The sequence below is a fragment of the Belonocnema kinseyi genome, chromosome 2, assembly GCF_010883055.1.
Source record: "Belonocnema kinseyi isolate 2016_QV_RU_SX_M_011 chromosome 2, B_treatae_v1, whole genome shotgun sequence".
Classification (NCBI taxonomy): domain Eukaryota; kingdom Metazoa; phylum Arthropoda; class Insecta; order Hymenoptera; family Cynipidae; genus Belonocnema; species Belonocnema kinseyi.
Window position 1 is genome coordinate 76,826,808 of NC_046658.1, and position 21,996 is coordinate 76,848,803.

Genomic DNA, 21,996 nt, shown 5'->3' on the forward strand with positions numbered 1-21,996 from the left:
TGACATTACCTTTAGGCCATCAAACAAAAAACCCGGTTGAAGAAAAATTGAAGATAAATAGTGAAGGCAATAGTTATAATATCAAAGAAAGTTGAACACAACATGAATAAATAAATGATATAATTAAACTTCAAGTACCATCCACCACTTTTTTTACACAAAAATAAAAACATTGATTTATTGTTAATTTGAATTTTGAGTAACAGTAATGAGGGTCACTCTGAATCGTGCCGATAGTGGTGCACTCGAGATTTTAAATCCCAATACTATTCACTCAGTTTCACAAAGCAGAGGTGAGAATTATAGGTACCTTGCTTCGAAGAATATAATTACAGAACCATAGCCATTGTATAGGTAACCGCCGTTTTGGGCGGTTACCTCTGACCCATTCATTTTTGTGGGTTTCGAGTTAACTCCGAAATCGAAGGTGTTCTACGACCTAGTATAAATCAAGATGGTTTAAGGGAATTAAAGTCAATTACTATATAACAGCCATAATTTCAAGGAGATCAGCACTTGGTCTAAGAAACCAAACGGTTCTACGAAAATACAGAGAGAAAGAGAGAGAGCGAAGAATTTGAAGGTGTACTTATATCATTTGATTATTTGAACCTTTGGCGCTTACCGATAATACGCCTATTAACTTGAGAGACAAAATAAAAGCTAAAGTCAAGGAAGAGAAGTTAATGATTGTTTTCTTAAGTAGTGAGCAAGCGGTAGGCGTCCAACTATTCTGGTTAAACGGATTTAAAGTCTCTCTCTGTTATTCAAAATATTGTATCTGTTCCCGGATTTCGGTATCATAAATATATTAGGATCAGAATTCATGATTATAAAGTTTGAGATACAACTCAAGCGTCTTAGCTCTTATTAGGTATTTAATAATCCGATAATGAGCATCTGGTCTCTAGGGTCTGGTCTCTAGTTTGACTCTAGGTTCTAAAATAATGTAATTAAATTAGTTAATAATTAAACAAAACGTTCCATACATAAATAAAACCTTCATCAGTGAATTTACCGTGACACTGTAAAAATTACCAAATTTCTTGTCAGAAATGTAGTGTACAAATTGGATATCTTTTGTGTATAATGAAAAAAATGACATCTTTTGCTTAATATTACATTGACAAAAGCCAAATCCAACAGGCAGCTATTTTACAGTTTTCTTCTTGAGGGTCAATATAATTTTCCCCTTGCATAAAATTCAAAGGAATTGGTTGAAAAGTTAGATTTTTAAATTGTTTCTGTAAAAGAAACAAATATAATTTTAAAGTAATTTTTGTCCAGCTATTTACTTTTGCAGTTATGTAAATTAATTTTCAAACATGTTCCTATAGGTCAAGTTTACAAACTTTTTAAAATTTGATATTCTTTTGAAAAATAAAAAAACTCAAATGATTTTCCAGGTACATTTGCATGCGAATGAATTCAATACAATAATGTAAAATTTACTATGTTACTGCAAAGTAAAATATCGAACAGTTTTGCAAGTTGGATTTGAAAAACTTGACCTGTATTACCAATTCAGATTTAAATTTTTTCATCTAAGTATTGTGCGTGGCTTCTTATACTAAAATTTCGATATCAAATAGCTGATTTTTTTCCCTTGCGAATAGCGGAACCTGGAAACCAGGCTATTCGTACAGAAATTTCAGTACAAATAACCGTATTTTTTAGCTACGTAGTAAACACTCCCTAGAAATTTCAATAGAAAACAATTTTGTTATCCACATAATATCCTTCACGAAATAAAATATTAGAATAGTATTCTTTTCCTGAAACATATCTGTTTAGCATATCTTACAAATTATTTCTCCACATCCATGTTTCATTTGAATACCAAAATTCCTTTAATTTCAGAATTCGGCAACTTTGTCAAGAAGACGATAATTCTTCATTGTATACAGCAAATGAGTTTTTAGAAGACACGAATGTACCTAAACAGGAGGATTTCTCAGCAGGAGGGACTATTCTTTGCCGAGTAGAGTGGGCATTGTGGGGATGATGGGAGTGTTTAGGGTCCGGTCTTTGACAGCCAGACCCACCGATTGGTTAAATCGTTGGTCCCCTTCCATTCCTATTGGTCCCTGCAAATCCAGGCGTTCACAGGTGGGCAGATCATACCCCTGCCAAGAGAAGATCGGCTCAGCCAGGAGAGTTGTGTTACCTTCAGTCGAACAGGTTGCAGATCGGGAAGCGCCAGTCTTCTCCCGTCCATCGACGTGGTCCTACTGTAGTGTTGTGTCTCTTGTTGCCACTAGCCTGTAGGCCGACGGCACTTGGGCACATCCCCAAATCCCTCTTTGGATACGCGATAGAATTGATATTTTTAAATAAGAGAGTTAGTATTAAAGTGTCAGGATCAGCGATCAAAAGTGCCACTAGAATTTGAATACGAGAAGTTCGCTCCCCGCGTTACCAGTTTATTTAAATTTGGTTCTTCGGGAATGTGAGACAACCGGAAGTACGAGAAGTAGCCGAAGTTTCATCAACAAACAAGTTACAGCGAGGCCATAGATATTTGAAGATTGAGAAGAAGCTGAAAAGTGTTAGATCGTTATCATGTTTTAAAGGACTTAATGAAAAACGATTTCTGATATTTCCTTCAACGAGGAGATTGTTTAGTGCCAGTGATCTTCGTTTGGGATTCTCGTCAATCAAGGTGAGTGAAAAGAAATTTTATAGTTGACATTATGCGGGCGTTGATGTCTCGAGAGTGCGCGCATTCAAATCTCCGGAACCCTTCAAATTCGTGATTTAAAACCGGTTTGGTTGTAACAATAATTGAAATTTTGGGAAAAGCAAACTTACAGGCTATTCGATTTTCATAATAAATTTCCATAATCAATAATTGAAATAAAAAATGAAATGTGAACATCTTACCTGCAAAGATTATTATTCAGAACAACAAATTAAAGAGTGTTGGACATTTATTTTATTACACAAGATATTAATTTAATTCGGAAACTATAGTTTGCGAGAATAATCTAAAGCTAATCTGCGAAATAAATTTATAAATTCATGTTATAACTTCAATATATAACTTTTCAAAAATAATATACATAAATATTGAAACATGGTTATGGAAATATTTGATCTGAATCCTTTACCAATGTTAAACTCTTTAAGCATTTGGTAAAGTAAGTTCAAAATCCTTAAATATTCATATATTCCTCTGATTTTTTAAATATTGTCAAAGGGTTAATTTTAGAGTAACCGCAGATTCTCATAATGGTAACTGTATCGCGTGCATTGGCTGGGACATGGTAAATGAAAACATTAAATTGTCACCCTTGGGTCTCTTGTTGCTATAATATTTGCCTTTCCACCGTCGTCTTAAGCCGGCGGCGCTATAATTCGCTGGCATAACAATAAGGGCACCTGGTAGAAGTCCAAGCTGAGATTGACGTAGACACAAGCATTATAGAATTGCTCCGCATACTAAGATATGCATAGGTATTCGCGAGGCTCTCCCATGTCAAAATATATTTATTGCCCTTTTTTTCTTCGGCTGCGGTATGTCGGGCTCCATTGTGACCCTTTCATACGGTTATTACCCCACTTGTAGCGGCGAACTTTCGTCTCTTCGAAGTTCCAGCCTTGTTCTTACGGATTCACTTGCATGCGCGTAACATGTGTGTTGTGTGCGTGTCCATGCGCACGCCGGACTACATTTGCATATTAACCCTTCGCGGAACGTACTCGTAGGGTCGTGATCTGACTTAACGCCTTTTTGCCAACATCCTTTGTCGGGGATTCGACGCCAAACCGAGACGAAGGGAATTATTGTACGCTACACGTAGCGAAATTTCGTGATTGCGCTATTATGCGAAACTCGCACCTCACATCCAATCTCCGCGAATAAAATCACGAAGTGACTTCACAAAGCATATCAACTGCATTTTCTAGTTCCTATAAGAAAAGATTGCCGGATACGTTCAAATGTAAATAAAGTCCAGATTCGCAATTAGGAGTCTCTTATTTTATATTTTCATCTTTATTTGTAATTCGAAGATAGATCCGATCATTGTGAACAACTGACAACTAAACTAAAATTTAAAAGTGATACTTTAAACTTGAAACTATTATAAATTTGGCCCTGATTTTCAATCTTGATAATATAATTAATTGTGGACAAGAGTGTCCTTTTGTGAATTAAATTTAAATATAGAGGAAGAACTGTAGAATACTTTTAGGAGCACATGAGGAAGTAGAGTCGATATTTATTGTGGATTCCGTTATTTAACTTTTCTTTACTTTTAGAGATGAATCGCCAGGAGGCCATATACCTCAGATCCTAACCGTCTCTTGTTTCATGTGGCCAAACTGCTGCTATGATACGTCCACACGTATTTTAATGATGCGCTTTGAGATGTAACGGTTTGGCTCCTTCACACCCCTGTACCCTCTATCTTATCCTCTTCTTATCTTTCAAACCAGCTACGATAATCGAGGTACATAAAAAGACACTCTCGCGCGTCTCTTTTCTCTCGAGGAGAAAATCGATTATTTCGAAATAGGGACTAATGGAATACTAGTGACAAATGTTGATTGAAACCCGTCGCCAGGTTAGGAAATAATCTTACGTGTTTAAATTATTATGAAAATTCTCAAATTATTTAGAAGCAACCAATATCTTAAAACGGAAAAACTTAAATTGCAACTCGAGGAAATTTTATATGTTGAATTGCGTGCAAGCGTTGCGGCGCCGTTAAAAGCAGCGTTTGATCGGCGTTTACGAGATTATAAATCAAAGGAGGCGCGTTTAATCGCCGAATGAAGAAAGATTAAAGTGCGTCTGCTCGCCCGCAAGGCGCATGCCAAGCCAGGCTTGAAACGAGTCTTCCACATTTCCGGTTTACCGTCAGTGTAACAACCTTAAAAGGAAAATAAGTGTAATTCTTCCGAAACCTTAATATTCAACTCTTCTGCCAAATATCCCCTAACAGGCTCCTGGACACATAATCCGCTTCTTGAAAGAAATCGATTAATACTAATTTCATCTTTCTCAGATCTTTTATAAAATATTCATGAAATCGAAATGCTAAATTCCACAAATCTAGGATTTATTTCAAAATAAGGCTAATTGGTTCATTCACGTTTTATAAAACATTTCTTAAATCATGCAAATTCATGCAAATGTGAAAGTGTCAACATAAATTTTTAAAAATACAGTTAGAAATTGTACATGAAAAGTGGATAATATTTTGTAAAGTAGTGCTTAAAAGACAATGGAGAGAAAATAGGAATGCAGATTCTGAAATGACACGTTTCAGTGATCACGAATCTCATAAAATGTCGTTTTGTCTCATTCTACTTGCATGCCGCAAAATGAGGCGCAACGACGTTTTATGGGGAACCGTACTCTGTGAAACGTGTCATTGCAGAATCAAACGTGAAGTGCGAAATGTGAAATAAAACGTAAAACACGAAATGTGAATGAGGAAGTCATTTTTTGGATTTCACGTTGTGAGATTTCGTAGTCTGTAATCCCATTCAATTTCTCTTCATTGTTTACGAATCAAATTACAGTATATAGGTTTACTTTTTGAAACCTCAGAAGACTTTTCATTTCCTTTAGAAATTCGACGCAAAATAAAACCATAAAAATAGATTTTCTTATTTCGGAATTATCAATTTACTTTCATAGTGTATAGATTATTCAATGCTCTCTAAATCGAAATGGGTGGTGGAATAATAATTAGTGTTCTACTAAGTCATGGTCTAATTTTACTAGTTTAATCAGTAGATATTCAATTTCAGTTATTATTTATCTTTATCATCTATTTCAATACACATTTCATTAGTTGAATTTGAATAGAATTTCATGCTGAAGAAATTGATGTTTATGTTCCTATATTATTTTTTTTTTAATCGAAAATTCATCCCCGGCTGTGTTTTGATGATTAAATTTAAATATTGGGCCTTGTAATATAAAATTCCCCGGAGTTTTCAGTCGATTTATTCATGTGCTTCTATTCGACAATATTATTTTTTTAATTAACTAAATTTATTAAATAAGCAGTGCGTGAAAGACATTTTTCAGAGACAATGCTATTAACCTCGTTGTTTAATTCATTCTCAATATTTAAACGTAAGCATAAGCACCACCGCGGATAAATTAGTAAATGAAAAATCTAACAGTATGAATATAGATAGTTTTCTACTAATTCAAATTCAGAGAGTATTTCAGATATAATTAAAAAACTGACAGTAAATATTCTTAATTTTGATTGATACAAACATTGGGTACGTAGTTATGGTATATATGTACTGCAGCTGCATTGTATCATATTGCAGCTGCGAGTTGTTCAATTTATACGCGAGCATGGCGAATTGGCAAGACTGGGTGGTGCATTCGAAGCGTGATTCTCACAAGTGGAAAGGGTTGTCCGCTCTAGTGCCGGCGGATATTCCTGGATCAGGATTCAGGATGCATACGTGTGACTTATATATGAGCGTAACGTTTTGGCCTGTTAAAAATTGGATCGGTCACGGCTTGAGGAGACGAACAATGTCGTCGACTGAATATGAACCTACATATATGAACTTATACCTACTTATGAATCTCGAAACGACCTGTAGTCAGGAATAAGGACGAGGGCAGCAGGACCCTCGACTCGGTTTAAACTGTCGCGATAAATGATCCTACGGAAGGTTATTAATTATCTCTCCTTCTTTTGGCTCCCGTGGCGCGCATTGTGGATCGCGAAAACATTAACCGAAGGAGGTCCTGAAGAGCACTCCTGTTCCCGGGCCAAAGACCATTTTTCAGAGACTTCAGTGCCGATCAAGCACCTCGAGAGCCCGACAAAACCATTCTCATCCATCACCAGGATCGTTAAAAACGCATCCACCGATACAAATTGCGCGAGCGCGCGATCCAAACGCCGACGTCATTGTTGCCCTCGCTTTTTCCACATTTTCTGGGTCAAAAAAGCTCCAAAGACCCGCCGAGATCTGCTTTGTCGAGGGCACTTCTCCTTTTTAGCTGTTATTACTCCATGGTCCAGGTACAAAGGGACTGTCCAAATGCGCACCCACCTGAGACTCGTCGACAGGGCTTCGAGGGTGACACGTATTTTTTCGTGCGGTCTGTTCTTCTTCGAAAAATTCGATCACTCTCAGCATCTTTCTGTGGAAAAGATCCAGAAGCCAATAGCCCTGAAGAAATGGTTAGAATTAATTTTCTAAAAATATCTTTAGGCTAGAGGGTGATTGATAAGTGAAAAATATCGCGTATTTTTCATGAGTCGATAAAATGGAGCAGGAGAAGGGTCTTCTTTTAGAAAAAGGATCTCCCTTATGTCGCTCTCACATTTAGAATCAGTCGACAATAGAGTTTACTAGGCCGAATCGCAACTACTCTGTCAATTTCATACAATCTCTTTCTTCTTTTATATCAAAAGCCGAATGCTAAATTTTATTCTGACACATGAAAACCCGGTATTATACGTTTTTTCTAAATGTAAAAGTTTCATTATGAGAATCAAAAATATCATTAGTCTCTCCTTCATTGTTTGGAGCTAATCTTTTGAATACACCTTGACTAGCAATCTGATAACAATTAAGATCAAAAAATTGAAAAGCTGTATCATATATCATATTCCCCTTCACTATATGGTTTTGAATTTTTTAACATTCTCATAACAACGACGAAAAATTCAACTTATTATTGTCACCTTAATGTGCTTCTAGACACTATCAGCTTCAGCTTAGTTCTCGGTGATACTGAATGTTTTCTCATTCTCAAAACCGAGTGACTTATCAAGTATCGCCACAGCTCATCCAAAACTCAACTTAATTGGACAGAAGCCAATTCGTATGTTTTGCCTGAGGTCAATTGCAAATCACGCGGGAACTCACATGATACCGGACCGATTAGAATTAGCCTTAATAGGTCTCCTTGAGCACCTAATTTCACTAATTACGTTTCTTGCGTAATTATCGCTGTTCTCTTTGAATTCCTTTCAGTGAATCGCTCGTATCATTCACACAGCGTCCTTCGCTAATGATTATTTCTTACTCTGCATCATTCTCGTTCGCTTCTCAACGATCAGGAAGCAATGACGAAACGAATGCAAATGAGGAAGGGTTGCAAGATACATATACATCTATGGGGGCTTAAATCAGAGGGCAAGAGCGTGCAGAAGGGTGTCCGTAAGAAAACTGAGGCAGAAAAAAAAGAAAAAAGCTGAAAAGGAAGGAATATAAAGGGATAAACGTCATACAAGAGTCGAATTTAATGGTGCGTAAACACTGGAATGGGTCTTGCGAACCTCAAAAGAACCCTTCAAGCGTGCAACCCCGTTTCGATGTAAGAGTCGACGACAGGGGTGGCGGAAGAGAGGCGGAAACTTTCACGTGCCCCTCTTGTAACCTTGTAAGTTGATATTTGGAGCAGGTACGACTTCATGAAGAAGCAAGTGTCTGCGCAAATATTGACTCTGGTGTAAACTAGGGTGCCATTTGAGTTTTAAGGGGAGTGTAAAGATCTTGCGAATGCATCAATGACTCAATTATGCAATGGTATCACGTGCTGGATTCCGTTCTTTTGCTTCCAAACGCTTTGGGCGAGATGATCCTGATAGAGGTATTCTTGGTATTAAACTCGAAACGAGTTCGATGAAAAAAAGAGGTTAACTCGTTGACACCGTATGCGTTTTAACGCGACTTTCGAACGCGATAACATCAAGGGACGAAGGTCCCAGGCATCTCACCGTGAGTTTGGTTAAGAAACAGCTACCGGCTTTCTATATATTACCATTTTGATTAAAGAATTCTTCAGTTTTCCAAAGGATTATGAGAAACGTCTAATCTTTCAACTACCTACGTCAATCGGAGTTGATGGATTGTATTAAGGGCAAATTCTGGTCGGTGTTCATCTCAGAGTTATAATTTCAACAGATCCGGTTAGATATAGCTCACTTTGAAATTAATTTATAAGATTTGAATAAATTTTTGAAACCTTCATTATTCGAGACGATCGATCGATAAATTGTGTTCGTTCGTTCATCAAGGTGAGGTGAGAAGAGCGATGCGGACATTGAACACAGCTTGGGGCTAAAAACTTGAAAACTTTAACGAAGCCGCAGTAGCTCTTTTCTCTATACCTGTTGTTTGCTGCTTATACTTGTTAAAGGACAGAAAGGCGACGTTACTCGCCGTCGGCGGTCGTCTTAACGTAATTAGGTACGAATGAGGGAGAGCCTCTTCGTGTCGTATCGGATCGCTCCTGTGAGCTCTAATTACCGCCACTCTAAATTCTCGTTAAAATACCCAGGCGCATGAGCAAAAACCAACCCGAAGGCTCAACATGCGTTAAGAGTCAAACGAATCACTGCTCCTTGGGTGCCTCGGTGTTTTATCAGCGCAGAAAGAAGTAAGGCGATTTTTCAATTTACTTTATCGGGACAAGGCGTTTTCAAATGTGTTTTTTGTTTAACACGTTTCTTGACCTTAACAGTGCAAACTACTGGCCACACTGAAGAAGTGTATTCTTTAATTAAATTAATCTTTGTTTTCGTAATGAGAATCATAATTTGTTAATTACTGGGTACTCTAGCTCTGTAAATAAACGGTTTAACAACTTTTTACAATGAGATACTTAATATTGGCGTAGAATAAATTCTTTACTTTTTTAAAAGTTTTTAACGTTCTTTTTGGTTCAAAATAATAAATCAATTTAAGATAGTATCGATTTATGGTACGATGTCACTAAAAACGAGTTTCGGGTGGGGTAATATACAGAACCAATGGACCCTAATATCCTTCTGACAGAAAAAACTCGCCACTTTCTTCGAAAGGTTCTTTAGACTCTTTTTCCTTTCGAATTTAGGAAAGTTTTTCACCGGCGGCTTTGAAAGTTACGGGTTGTTATACTTTTTTTTTAGAGATTGGACTGTCTGAGTTACAATTTTTCCGAGAATAGAAAGTGGAACTAAACAGTTTGTGTGATTTTGTTTTATGAATTTGCGATTAATAAGTTGTGATTTTTTGTTACAGATGAATCAACAGTGTAAGGTCTGCGGTGAACCGGCTGCCGGTTTTCATTTTGGAGCGTTCACGTGTGAAGGTTGCAAGGTAAGATATATTTTGAATTAATAATTTAATCTGATATTAAACACGGGCCCGGACAGGAATTGTATTGCAAAGGACACGCCTTTGCAAGATAATATAGTCATGTAAAGTAGATCAAAGCAAACCGCTTCTGTTTTGTGGTATCCCGACCGTGTTTATGTCGGCGCTAAGCTGTTAATTATGCTGGTGTAATTGGAGCATTATCCATCTAACCGAATACTGCAATTTACATAATCCTAGAGTGATTCCACTACGTAACAATTACTGATATTTCCCACCATAAATATTCAAACAAAACCTATTTTTCATTGTCCAGAATTTGAGAGTGTTTACTGGGATGTAATAACACTAAACATTCTTAAGCGCGGAAAATGTGCATTTTTCAAATATTGAAGGAACCAACACGTTAGTTGTGTTGTATCTCGTTAAAATTGTTCATTGATCCGAAAAGGAATGACCCTATTAAATTCAGCGTGTTTCCTGTTTTGCCGTGAAATTAGGACTAGACCGCAAATCGTCGATTCTCTATCCTTGCAGAAGGAACAGATGAACCGGCGCACAGACGGACAAACATCGAGACAGGTGGACGTGGTGCACGTGCGCAAACGAGAAGCACGCGTAAAACCAGAAGGCGGCTTGCGCTATAGTCGAGACTGGACTCGACAAAGTCGAGAAGCGAACATAAAGGAGCATTAGGGGAGAACACATGGAAAAAGAGTCTCGTTAACCGACAGTCCAGCCTAAGGGTGTTGACCCTTGCTCTCGTCGTTCCACTAATGTGGTACACTCCGTGGAATATCGGTACCGCATACTAAGTGACCTATCCGATAGTAATTGGACCTCATTAGGATACCAGAAACCAATAGCTTACGTTCACCTTCAGTGGACATATGTCCACTCTTAAGTCAAGGTCGATGTAAGCAGTACCATTTAGGTAAATACAGTTTAAGTGCATAAAGAGATACATGCTTTCTGTCTTATAGTTTCTTGAAAAGGAGGTCCTTTTTCAAAGAGAAAATTTCTTTTATCGAGTCAAACAAAACACTGGCGCCAGAGTTCTGCACCCGAAATGAAAGCAGATTCATGATCCAGTAACGACGTCCCGGCCTTGTCGGTTGCAGGATGCTTACACACGTGACTCTTAGATGCTAGCACCAATTAGAACGACATTCGGAAATATTTTAAATAATTTAGCGGACACTAAAAGGGACCATTATGTGGAAGCGGAGGAACTTCCATTAGCATACTAACGACCGCCTTGGATTCTCCGCGTAACATTCGGGCGAGAGTAGCTGTCTTCCACCTCTTCTTTTTTCTTTTCTTCGCCTCGCTCTTTTTCGTCTCCAGCCTATGCTGTTTGGAGTTTTCGAAGCCAATGGATACCTTTAGAAAATATGATCAGATTCCGTGACTTGATATAATTATCGGATTCCATTGCTCCACCCTCACTGTCCTCAAAATATTTTGTCCACTTTACCTGCATTGATTGTTTATCAGGAGTAATTCGTTCAACTTCATGAATCAGCTCTCTGAAATGATTCTTTGCTATAATAAATTGAATCCAAGTAATCTAAATTCATATCACTTTTTATATGAACTCGAATAAAAAATTATCGAGTCCCTGTGGAGCACCGCCGGTGCGAGTTCGACCGAAGATGCGCCATAGGGACTGCAAATCGGTCCAGGTCGTTGAAATGAATATTTACGAGAGTTTTTTTGTCGCTGCACCAATTTGCAAGGCCCCATTTCCGGCGGGGCTGAATTCGTTAAGAAACACGGATTCGGGTCGCGAGCGCGACCTTCTATGATGCAAATTTTCGACTCCATTGTTTTTCACAACTCAATGGCCGAGAATTATGCGGTCTGCGGGCGTACAAAAAGAGATTTCACGTTTTGGAGCCTTAAGCGGTTAAACGAGTGATTCAGAAGTCGGGTTATTCATCCGTGAAACAATGGCGATTGGCGACGACATGGCTTCATTAAAAAGGTCACCAGGATGGATGGAAAGTGCGTCTTTGAAAATTCTTGATGCTTGACGCGTTATCGTCATCAACCTAGAATTCACACGACTTCCGTCCGGAAGATCGAGAAAGGCGCTTAGCGGGGTAATGTTACCGCTTCCGTTCAGAGGAACGTGACAGGTAGGAAAACGATTTTCACTTCTGTAAACCGGAATTTACGATTCAATGTTGTTATTATTATTTTTTTTAATGAAATTAGTTCTTTATTGACGTTTTCTTGTCTAGAAGGTATCAACTGATCAATGTGCGTAAAATTTTGTTGGAAAGGCGAAACCGTTCGCTATTTCCGCACTAAGAGCGTCATAAAGTCGATTATGGATCCAATCTCTCGGCTATATATCTTGTTCCGTACAATTAGCCTGCTCATAAAGCAGCGTTAGATGCAAGCAAAGGAAGTACCGCGTACGTCTGAATGCTGACAGTAGATGTTAAGTTACCAACTTCACAGGGACGCGGACGCACTTCTTAACTGCTGCTATTACACCTCTAATTGCACGCCATTTAAATACTTAGCTGCGAGTAGATTCCACAGTATTCCTCTACAAAGAGAGACAGGAAATACATTAGATCTTCCTTTTAATATTTACAATGCAATATTTATATCCATCCGGACACTATTGTGACACTGGCAACAAAAGGAAAGGAAATGTAAGAAACGAGTCCATTAAATTTTATTTAAAAAATTTTAACAAGTAGCATTGAAAGTACTTTCTTATGCAACACGTGCATTTTTCATTCATTCTTATTAGTTTTACTTCCGTCAACCCTCGATTCAATCATCTTTCCTGTCTCTCCGGTTTTTTACATTTTATATCACCTTGTTATAAATGTGGAAGTGTGACATATGGCATTTTACAATATGTTGTCTCTTTATATCCAAACAATATTTTCGTGGGAAGAATCAGGTGATGAAATAACCAACTTGTCGCTCGCTGTCTCCAGTTTCCGATCTCTTCGGAAGCGGGGCGTTCCGATGGCCCCTTTGCGGTGGACTTCAGTGGACGTAAAGCGTGACCTAGGGAGGAAACCGCGAACCACATTGCACCCATACGCAAGCGATTTACGGCCGCATATCTTCGAGCTCAACAGTGAGACTTTTTTTCTTACAATCGGGGAAGCACCACCGCGTATGTGGGCCAAACCGCCGCGACGTGGGCTTTACGACGGTTTTTACGATCCATAAATCGCGACCTATGAAAGGATCTATCGATCGGATCTGGCCTGCGAAACTAAATGCGATCGGTCAGCTCTAGCGTTCATCTTTGCGATCTAACTGCAGAAAGATACTGCCGTTTTCATCTCAAACATGTTGCAATTTAAAGATACGACCATATAAGTATCTTAGAACTTACCCAATCATGATAGAATAAAAAAAAATTATTTAAGAGTCATAAATTTTCTCCTTATTGAAGCACTAATCACAAAAGTTTTACTTCTACAAAAAAAGTTATTTTATTGCTCGTATTATGAACAAATGAAATCACTCGATTGTGCAAGTGGAGCGTTTAGAGTTGAGATGTGCTCTCATTTGTAATTTTATCTCCAGACGCAATCTTCTAGTTGTGGCGCATTAAATCTTTGCGGTTTGCAAAATTGCGCGTACGTTACTTGCAACTCAGAGATCTCTCCTGGCACGATGCAGGATTCTGTTGTTAATTTCTAAAAAGATTATGATCTCCTGACGTTGTGGCTCACTAAGATCGTTAAACCGTAAGCATAGGGATGCGATCCGCGCAAATCCACTTGGGCAAATCGACGTCACGTACAAGCAGGTGCCCCAGTTCACGCCGAGTCGCCCAGTCGTGTTGTCACGTGACAAATGGAATCGCCCTTGCAGATGGCACTTAACATTCAACCAGCAGACGAGGTTCTGCGCAATGACAACGACCTCGCCTCACCGTCTCTTGTGTTTCGCGGGCGCGAGATCTTTTCAAAACAATTAACATTATGCAACTGGGTTTCAAAAACGCGCTCGGCGTTTCGCGTACACATATCGCAATCGCCTCGACCCGATCGCTTTACGTTTAGTCGATACTAATTTTTCTCAAAGATAAACATTAAAAGAGAGACTTTAAAAAAGTTTCAAAAATCGTTTGAAAATTTCATTGATGACATTTTACTGATAAATAGTGCCTATTCAAACAACTATAATCGCCTTTCAGATCAAATATTCACGTAGACGGTACCAAAACTAATATGCGAAAGGTGAACAGAGGTTACTTCTCTTCACCTTGGTTTTGTCCTATCCCCTGAAGCAAAGTTCTCTCTGCTAAAGTCGATACCTCAGTTCTAATAACTTCACTTTCTCCTGTAAACACGTCCCGGGTCGTGCTCGATTTCAGTTGCACAAAGTTCCAGAAATGAATATAGATTGTATGATTAAAAAAAAAGAATGATGCATTGAATCTGATCGGTAATATTTTAAAAACTTGTGAAAGTTGTAGATGCGTCTTTATGTTATAAAATATAAGAGGATAATTTCTTGAGTAAAAAATTAAGAATCGTAGAGGGACCAAATTACAAGACAGGGTAGCTATGTGTTGTAGTAACGTTTATTACATTCGTGATAAATTTTATTAGAATTGTGGTTAGCGCTACTATTTACACGTTCTATTTTAACACCATACATTTGCGGTAAGCCGTTACTTTAATTTTTATTTGTTTCATTACTGGACTATAAATCTCTGAAATCAAAATTTTTTCATTGGCCCAAATCTAATTGAGTACGAGTACATCATTTTGATAGGAAATAATGGTTGACATAATCACTGCGTTTCATGAATTCAAACATACTTAGTTCTATTTAGTCTTCCCTAAGAAAGTGGGTGCATTTCTTTTTCTTTTCTAACAAAGAACATTTATGCTATGCTCTTGCGGCACACGGAAGTGCACCAGTCTATTTCTCACAAACTGTTAATCCATCCTCGTCCGATCGTTGAAGTCGTTGTCTTCAAAAGCAAGATCACAAATCAGTCTTGAACATCAATAGCGAAAGCCCTTGGCTATCAGAGCAAAATCAAAGTCTAAGTCGAGTAGGTACATCCATTGGCGGCGATTTCCCGATGTCGCCCAGAGCAATCGAGAATCTAATGCAAACAAATAGCTCCGAAGAAGACAAATTATCTACAGCCATATTGGTCTTGAGGAAAAAACCAATGACGTACGATCTTGCTGTTCAAACGTTTTACCGTAATGGAGAAGAAAACAAACTTCAACTACTTACGCGATTGGCGCCTATTTCTTCTTATCCATTCAAACCTTCCACTAGCAATCCAGAATTCCCAGTTCGATTGCTATTTTTTTTCTTGATTTCCTTTAAATATGCAATTTGAAAAAGATTGTTTTTAAAATAAAAGTATATTTTAAAAATCAACTTAAAAAGATTCCTTTATTTCACTTGTTGAGCAAAAGGCAAGAACATTGTACGTGATGATCACGGGAAATGATTCCGAAATGAAATTGAGAGTAGGAACGCGGACAGCATGTAAAGAATATACGTTCAAGGTTTTTAAAGAGGATGACATCAGACCGATTCGAGTGATTTGTTCGCGTTTGCCTCGAATGTGTTCTAGTTGCGAATTGCACTTGGGATGTCGCCAGACTCCTCCTACGATCCTTTTTTGTGAATATTTATGCGAAGCCTTTAATGTTTTTTCGTAATTTTTCTTTTCACAAAAAAATTAATTTTTGAGTGTAAAAAAATGTAATAAAAAAAACCTTCAGTGATTTCCACTTTAGAATTATGGGTTGTAACACACTGAACTGCGTGATCCGGTTTTCTGCTTACGAGAAAGGTCGAGTCATCTCCCGTGGAATGCCATCGAGGAAGGAAACACGAACGAGGAGAATTAGTTGGAGCTGGAAGCTAGTGACGCAGATTCCAAGAAATGTGCGTCTTCTCTGAGATCAGTCGAATCAGGGTCAAACATTTGCCTCGGAGATTTTATTTTCTAATGTGTTAATGAATTCGCCTTTGCGAATGTGTTAACAGATCTCTTGGAAAGGCCCGATTAGTTATTTTCCTTTCGAGACCACTTTAATTTTCGAGGAATTTAAAGCAATTTATCTGACGCCCACTTTTAATTCAAAGGCGGCCTCTAAAATCCAAAGACCCAAGCTAATACATAAATTCTTGTCAACTCCAGAGAACTAAATCTTCTGATAATACCAAATTAATTAGACTTCCGTAATAATAAACTTAATCTGTTTTCACTTTGACAAGAACTAATCGATAACTTAAGCAAATCATTTCATCGTCGCAGGTAATGCCATTATTCATGCAGGACATAAAATCTGCATAATGATATCGGCATAAGTATTGCAAAGCGGAATTCTAATCAACCAGAGGTGCAATCAATCTCTTCTTCATTCCTGAATATTTTGTCATTGTTGTAACCTTTCGACCGAAAAGAAGACGAGAAGATCCTGTACAAATTGATGTTGGCAACTGGAAGGCGAAATTCGTACGTTTGGAAAGAACAAAAGGTAAAGAGGAAGCACCAAAAGCAAAAGAATGCGACTGGTGGAAGCATATTGGAAATTCGAGAACCCCACTGTGATTTGGATGCCCGCGAGGTCGTAGCAACGACGTCTGACACGGGAGCCTCTCACCCGCAAAGACAGCATACACGACCACACCACGAGGAATAGCTGGACAGGCCATTTCACATTCCCACGTCCTTAATATATAAATTCTTGATACGCTAGCGACTGAAAGACAGATATTGGAGAGAAAATATTTATTGAATTTTAGTTTTTCTTATTCAAAACCAATACAATTCATTATTTTATAAAATAATCAAATCTCTTGGTGAAAGAATTGGGAGGGAAGGGACGCATTGGACCACATAAGTGAAAGAAAGACTGGATTATATCTTGAAGCGTGGGTGTGACAAGGAAAGGCCTCTATTGCAAGGCACAGGTGCTTCAGGTAAGACGGAGAAAGAAAGAAGAGATGGAGTTAGCAGAGGAGGTGGATCGGGCACTTGGTTTCCACACTCATAGTAGTCACTACTACGAATAAGACAGAAGTATCCAACCATGTGTTACTGTGTTGTGCGACTAAACTGAGAAACGGCAGGCCCCCTCTATCATTTAGGTGCTCTATGCGATCAATTGAGTTGGATCACGAAACAACTTTAAATGCGGCTGCTTCATACCTCGTAAGCAAATGCACTCAGATACGCATACAGACATAAATAAGGTCTGCGAAAGAGAGACGCCTTTTCCGGGAGCGTATTATGTTTCACACAGGACAGAGATTTTCATCACTTTAATTAAAACGCTGATTTTCATCGTTTACTTGATGACTCACTTTACTCTCCACTGACGGAAATTATTTTATCAATCTCTCTAAATTTCTCCTGCTGGGTGTAAATGCTTAACTAAAAGTCAGCTTAAAAAGATTGATGACGAGGGATATTTTGCAATTCGGATCTAGTTTCTGGAATAGAGAAATCGATCTTGGGATTTTCATAGGATTACTTATGCGAGGAATTCGAATTGCTGATCGACTTCTTCAGCAACGTGTTCGTTGGCAAACAGCTGACAAGTCGACATGGTCCCTCTTATGGGGCAGAGATTCGAATTCAGCGAGCGTGCTATCCTATTCGAGCCTCGGATCGCGTCGGCTCCTTGTTTACATCAACTTCTGGTTTAGAAACCAGAATTCTAATTCCTCTCACGTGCAGGAAAATGTACGTTTTTTCATAGGAAATTGTCGCCGAGGCGAGTGATCGACTCGTTGAACGTCATACCAATGACATTCTCTGGCTCAGCGATGCAAGTATTGGACGAGAGGTGTGTTGGGTTCGGATGATACCTCAGCAAAAAAGCGAAGCAGTACAGCTTTCCTTCTTCGTCTGCGAACTGAGCAAAAAGTCTTACCCACATCGCCCACACTTGGAATCTGAGACACACGAGGTGAACGGCTGAGAAAAGAGTCAGAAGTTTTACGTAGCTGCTGACAAAGATTTTTCTTAGTCTTATTCATGGTATTACAAATCGGTTCGAGATTCCGGGCGTGCCAACTGATTTAAGATAATCCCAAGGCGGCGCTCGGCGACGGATTTGTCGCACGCGCCCCTAAATGGTGAGCAAACAAGCGAGTCGTTTGGAGAACGGAAAGCCTTTCTATCAAGATCTGCTCTTGTTCGCTCACTATGTAAGAAGAACTACTGCAAAAACTTGAGAAATTCTAACAGGCTTTGCTGGTGTTACACATTTAATCGTCTATCTCTCTGTTCTTCAAGAGATATACACTTCATCTTGAATCATAAGATTTAGAATCTTGCAAAATTCATTAAAAGAGCTGACGTTTTTTCGCAAGAGAATTTCGAAAGCCGATACTATCGCACTGAGATATGTAGAGAAAAATATCAGCACAGGTGTCTTTCATAAAATTGCAGCCTTTCATAAACTTGTTTGCTGAGACAGCTTAAACCGAGCTTATCCCGCGAAGTCTACGTCGCATGATTTGAGATCGCTACCAAAAGATTGTGGAACCGTAGCTTCAGAAGAAATATGAACCACGTGGTGAGGTTTACAATACGACATATGAGACTTTGCTTTTTGAAAATCAGAGCTTTCTTTTAAACCTCATTTAGAGAAAGCGTTTATTCAATCTGTTATTCTTGCTGCCGAATTTTAATCGGTAACGATTTGTTAATCCTGATATGGGAGACCTTAATACCATGACTGGAGTTTCGGGATATTCAACCCACGTGATCCTTCTGGAATTTGGACTGCTGATTCATGACTCAGAATCAGTACTCGGTCGAAGATCACAGCTTATACGGAAGTACCAAGCCTAGCGCGAATCGGATCGTACGGGACGTAAGTCGGCGCCTCGAAATCCATGGCTACATGAGCTACAAAAGAATCAAAAGCAGGGTCATAAATAAATGCTCGATGACCGTGCGAGCGGGCCTGTTCAGCTCCAAGCTGGACCTTAGAGGCGGTTTTATCGTCGGCCGACAAGCGTTTAACTTTACGAGCGACCACGCGGTATACTCTCCTCTTCTAGGCATGCTAATTCTCATGACGCGCGTAACATTAAACCTCTGACGTTTAATCCGATGGAAACGCGCGTGGCGTGCGGGCAAGGCGTCTCCACTACACGTCTCGGCCTTACCTAGCCAGACATATGAGGTAATTAAGTTCATCTATGGTCAAAGGAAAATTTTCCAGAATATTACGGTTTGGTCATCCAATTTGCCCACAGTGTCTAAAGTAGAATTTTCTCGTTCAGCACTATCGCCATAAGTGATTTTAATAGGCACTTTCGAAGCCTGCGCGAATAGCCGAGCGTTAATCAACTTGCGTTGTGGAATCACTAGGAAGAGAAGCGCAGTTTCATAAACTAAATATTCACCTGATTCACTAGCATATTTTATATCCATTTTCTCATATACAATATAATCTAAAAAGACATTTTTCTATTTTTGTTACAGTCCTTCTTCGGTCGAACGTACAACAACCTCGGCAGCATCTCTGAGTGCAAGAATGGTGGAGTTTGCGTCATAAATAAGAAAAATCGTACAGCATGCAAGGCGTGCCGACTGCGAAAGTGTCTGATGGTGGGAATGTCGAAATCTGGCTCACGCTACGGACGTCGTTCGAATTGGTTTAAAATCCATTGCCTTCTTCAGGAACAGACCAACGGAAATCAGCATATGGGAGGCCCAGGTGCTTCGCCTTTTGGCCCAGGTTTCTTACCAAGTTTCCTTCCAACCTCACAGTCGCAAACACAACAGACTATGATCTATAGCAAGGACAGCAAAGACCGAACATCCCCAAGCCAGGAAGACCTTGCTCTTCAATCTCACCTTCTTCACGTAGCAATGCTGAAACAGGAGCAAGAAAGGGGAAACAAGTCGCCTCATCCAGATGATGTAGCTCTTCAAAATCAGCTAAGGTTTTTAGCATGGCAAAAAGAACGTGAGAGAGTCAGCCAGCAGCCTGGAACACCACCGCGAGATAGCACACCACCTTCGTCTTTTGGTTACAAACATCCTGTTTCCACTTCTCCAATTTATCCTGTTAACTTTGCACAAAAAGAGAGTGTGATACCTTCCAGTCCACCGGAAGTTTTTAGACCCTTCTTACCTACTTACAAGAGGGCAGCAGACACTCCAAGCGACAGTGGAGCTTCTTCTGTTGATGGTGAACACGAAGAGTCCAGGAGTAATTCTGCTTTGAGTTTCTTTAAAGTCAGTGCTTCACCAACCCTCTCAGAAAGGGAGTTCCCACCTAGAAAAATTAATGCGACTGTTACTTTAACCACCGGATATCACCCCCATCATGCTATGGGTTTAATATACCCGCCACCGGGTCTTATTACTCCAGCGGCTTCCCAACATTCGCCAAGAGGCGGTGATCTACTTCTAGTTAGTCCAAGTCCAGGTGGCTTGGCAGTAGAACAAGATGAACCTATAGATCTTAGTGTCCGATCTAGCAGAAATTCACCTAGGCCGAGTCAAGTAGCTGAAGATGTCCACTCTAAAGAACGATGCGGTAGCGAAATGAAGGAAGAGACAACACGAAAGAGTAAACCTTTGGACCTTACACTTGGAGTAAAAAGGCCAGCAGAGCTACCTCTCTCGCTCTGAAGGATACCAGTCTGTTAAAGATGGGCTGGTCCCGAAGAATTGTTAAAAGACATCTAAAGTGTGAATTCGACTCATGGGCAATGAGAGTGAAAATAGCGTTATCCGCGAGTGGATCGTCTGACGCATGTGTTCAATTTGTAAATAAACATTCTACTAAATTGTGAAAACCCACTTATTTATTGCGAAGATAGATAGCTAAGAAATCAATTTTAAATGTAAATCCTTGTTTTTATCCTTCACAATACAATATGTAAAAAGAACATAAATAGATGTATATCGCGGTAACGCCGGCCAGTAGATAAATATCGTTATATACATATGTATATATAATTATATATATATTTCTATTTATGCGAGTGGACGTGATCAAGCATCTCTTAAAATTAGTTAGTTTTTTATGCGCGGAGACAAATTTTAGCAGACGTCCCGAAGAATGCTCGCGTTTCTAAAATATGTTTTACGGACTCGTGATCACAACACGAGGGGCCAGTATGCGTAATTTATGTAAGTGATACTCAATGTTAGAGGACATTTGAGCCAATATAATTTTCATTTTGTAAATACTATACAAAGGGATCGTCCGTAGATCGATGAGTTGCTTCTTGTTTTCTGCTTGGTGTATTGGGTTCCCCACTTGCATAAAGGGGGATCAGGCTACTCTTCTTTCTCTTCTGATTTATGGGAGTGTGTTTTTCAATGTGGCAAGTCTTGAAAGTTTATTTAAAATATATTTTTTCTACAGACATGTGTATAGTCTTACCTTGCTATTATGGTTATTAGCGTATATTTATTGTAACTGCAAAGTAGGGTATTATTTGGAAATGCTGTGCTAAAAAATAACCCGAGAATGTTACGGGTTGAGGTACGTTGTATGAAAATTTCTGTTTTTAAACTACAAATTATCTAATCAAGCTTGGCAAATTGAAGTGCACTTACCTAATGTTTTGTACATATAATTAGTGTGTAATTGAGGTTAAAATGAGCGGCCAGTACCTAAGCATCTATCAAGAAAATACATATTTTTGTTTATTGTATAAACTGAGTATTATTGTGTTTTACCCCAATTTTCCCTTCTCTTTCATCCTGTTGTTTACATTTTTTTGACAGCGAGAGAAAAATTTTAATAGTATATAAAGTCAAAGCCCTTACATGCATTTAGCTGAATTCACTTGAATTCAATTTAAGAAATATTTTTGATTTTAAAAGCAACTTTATTTTAATTGACTTAAATTAATCTCAAATTCGGCCATTTTATATTGCATTTATTGGAATAAAATTTTGATTTC

The 21,996-nt window shown here is 38.8% G+C and overlaps 1 protein-coding gene across 1 annotated transcript; it reads left to right on the forward strand.

Annotated features, from left to right (window-relative positions):
• Positions 1–2,208: 2,208 nt before the first annotated feature.
• On the forward strand, positions 2,209–21,698 carry LOC117167241 (protein embryonic gonad-like). Its single transcript, XM_033352027.1, has 3 exons — positions 2,209–2,662; positions 10,006–10,083; positions 19,553–21,698. The coding sequence occupies exons 2-3, from the start codon at positions 10,006–10,008 to the stop codon at positions 20,708–20,710; spliced, it is 1,236 nt and encodes a 411-aa protein (XP_033207918.1). The 5' UTR covers positions 2,209–2,662; the 3' UTR covers positions 20,711–21,698.
• The last annotated feature ends 298 nt before the right edge of the window (positions 21,699–21,996 follow it).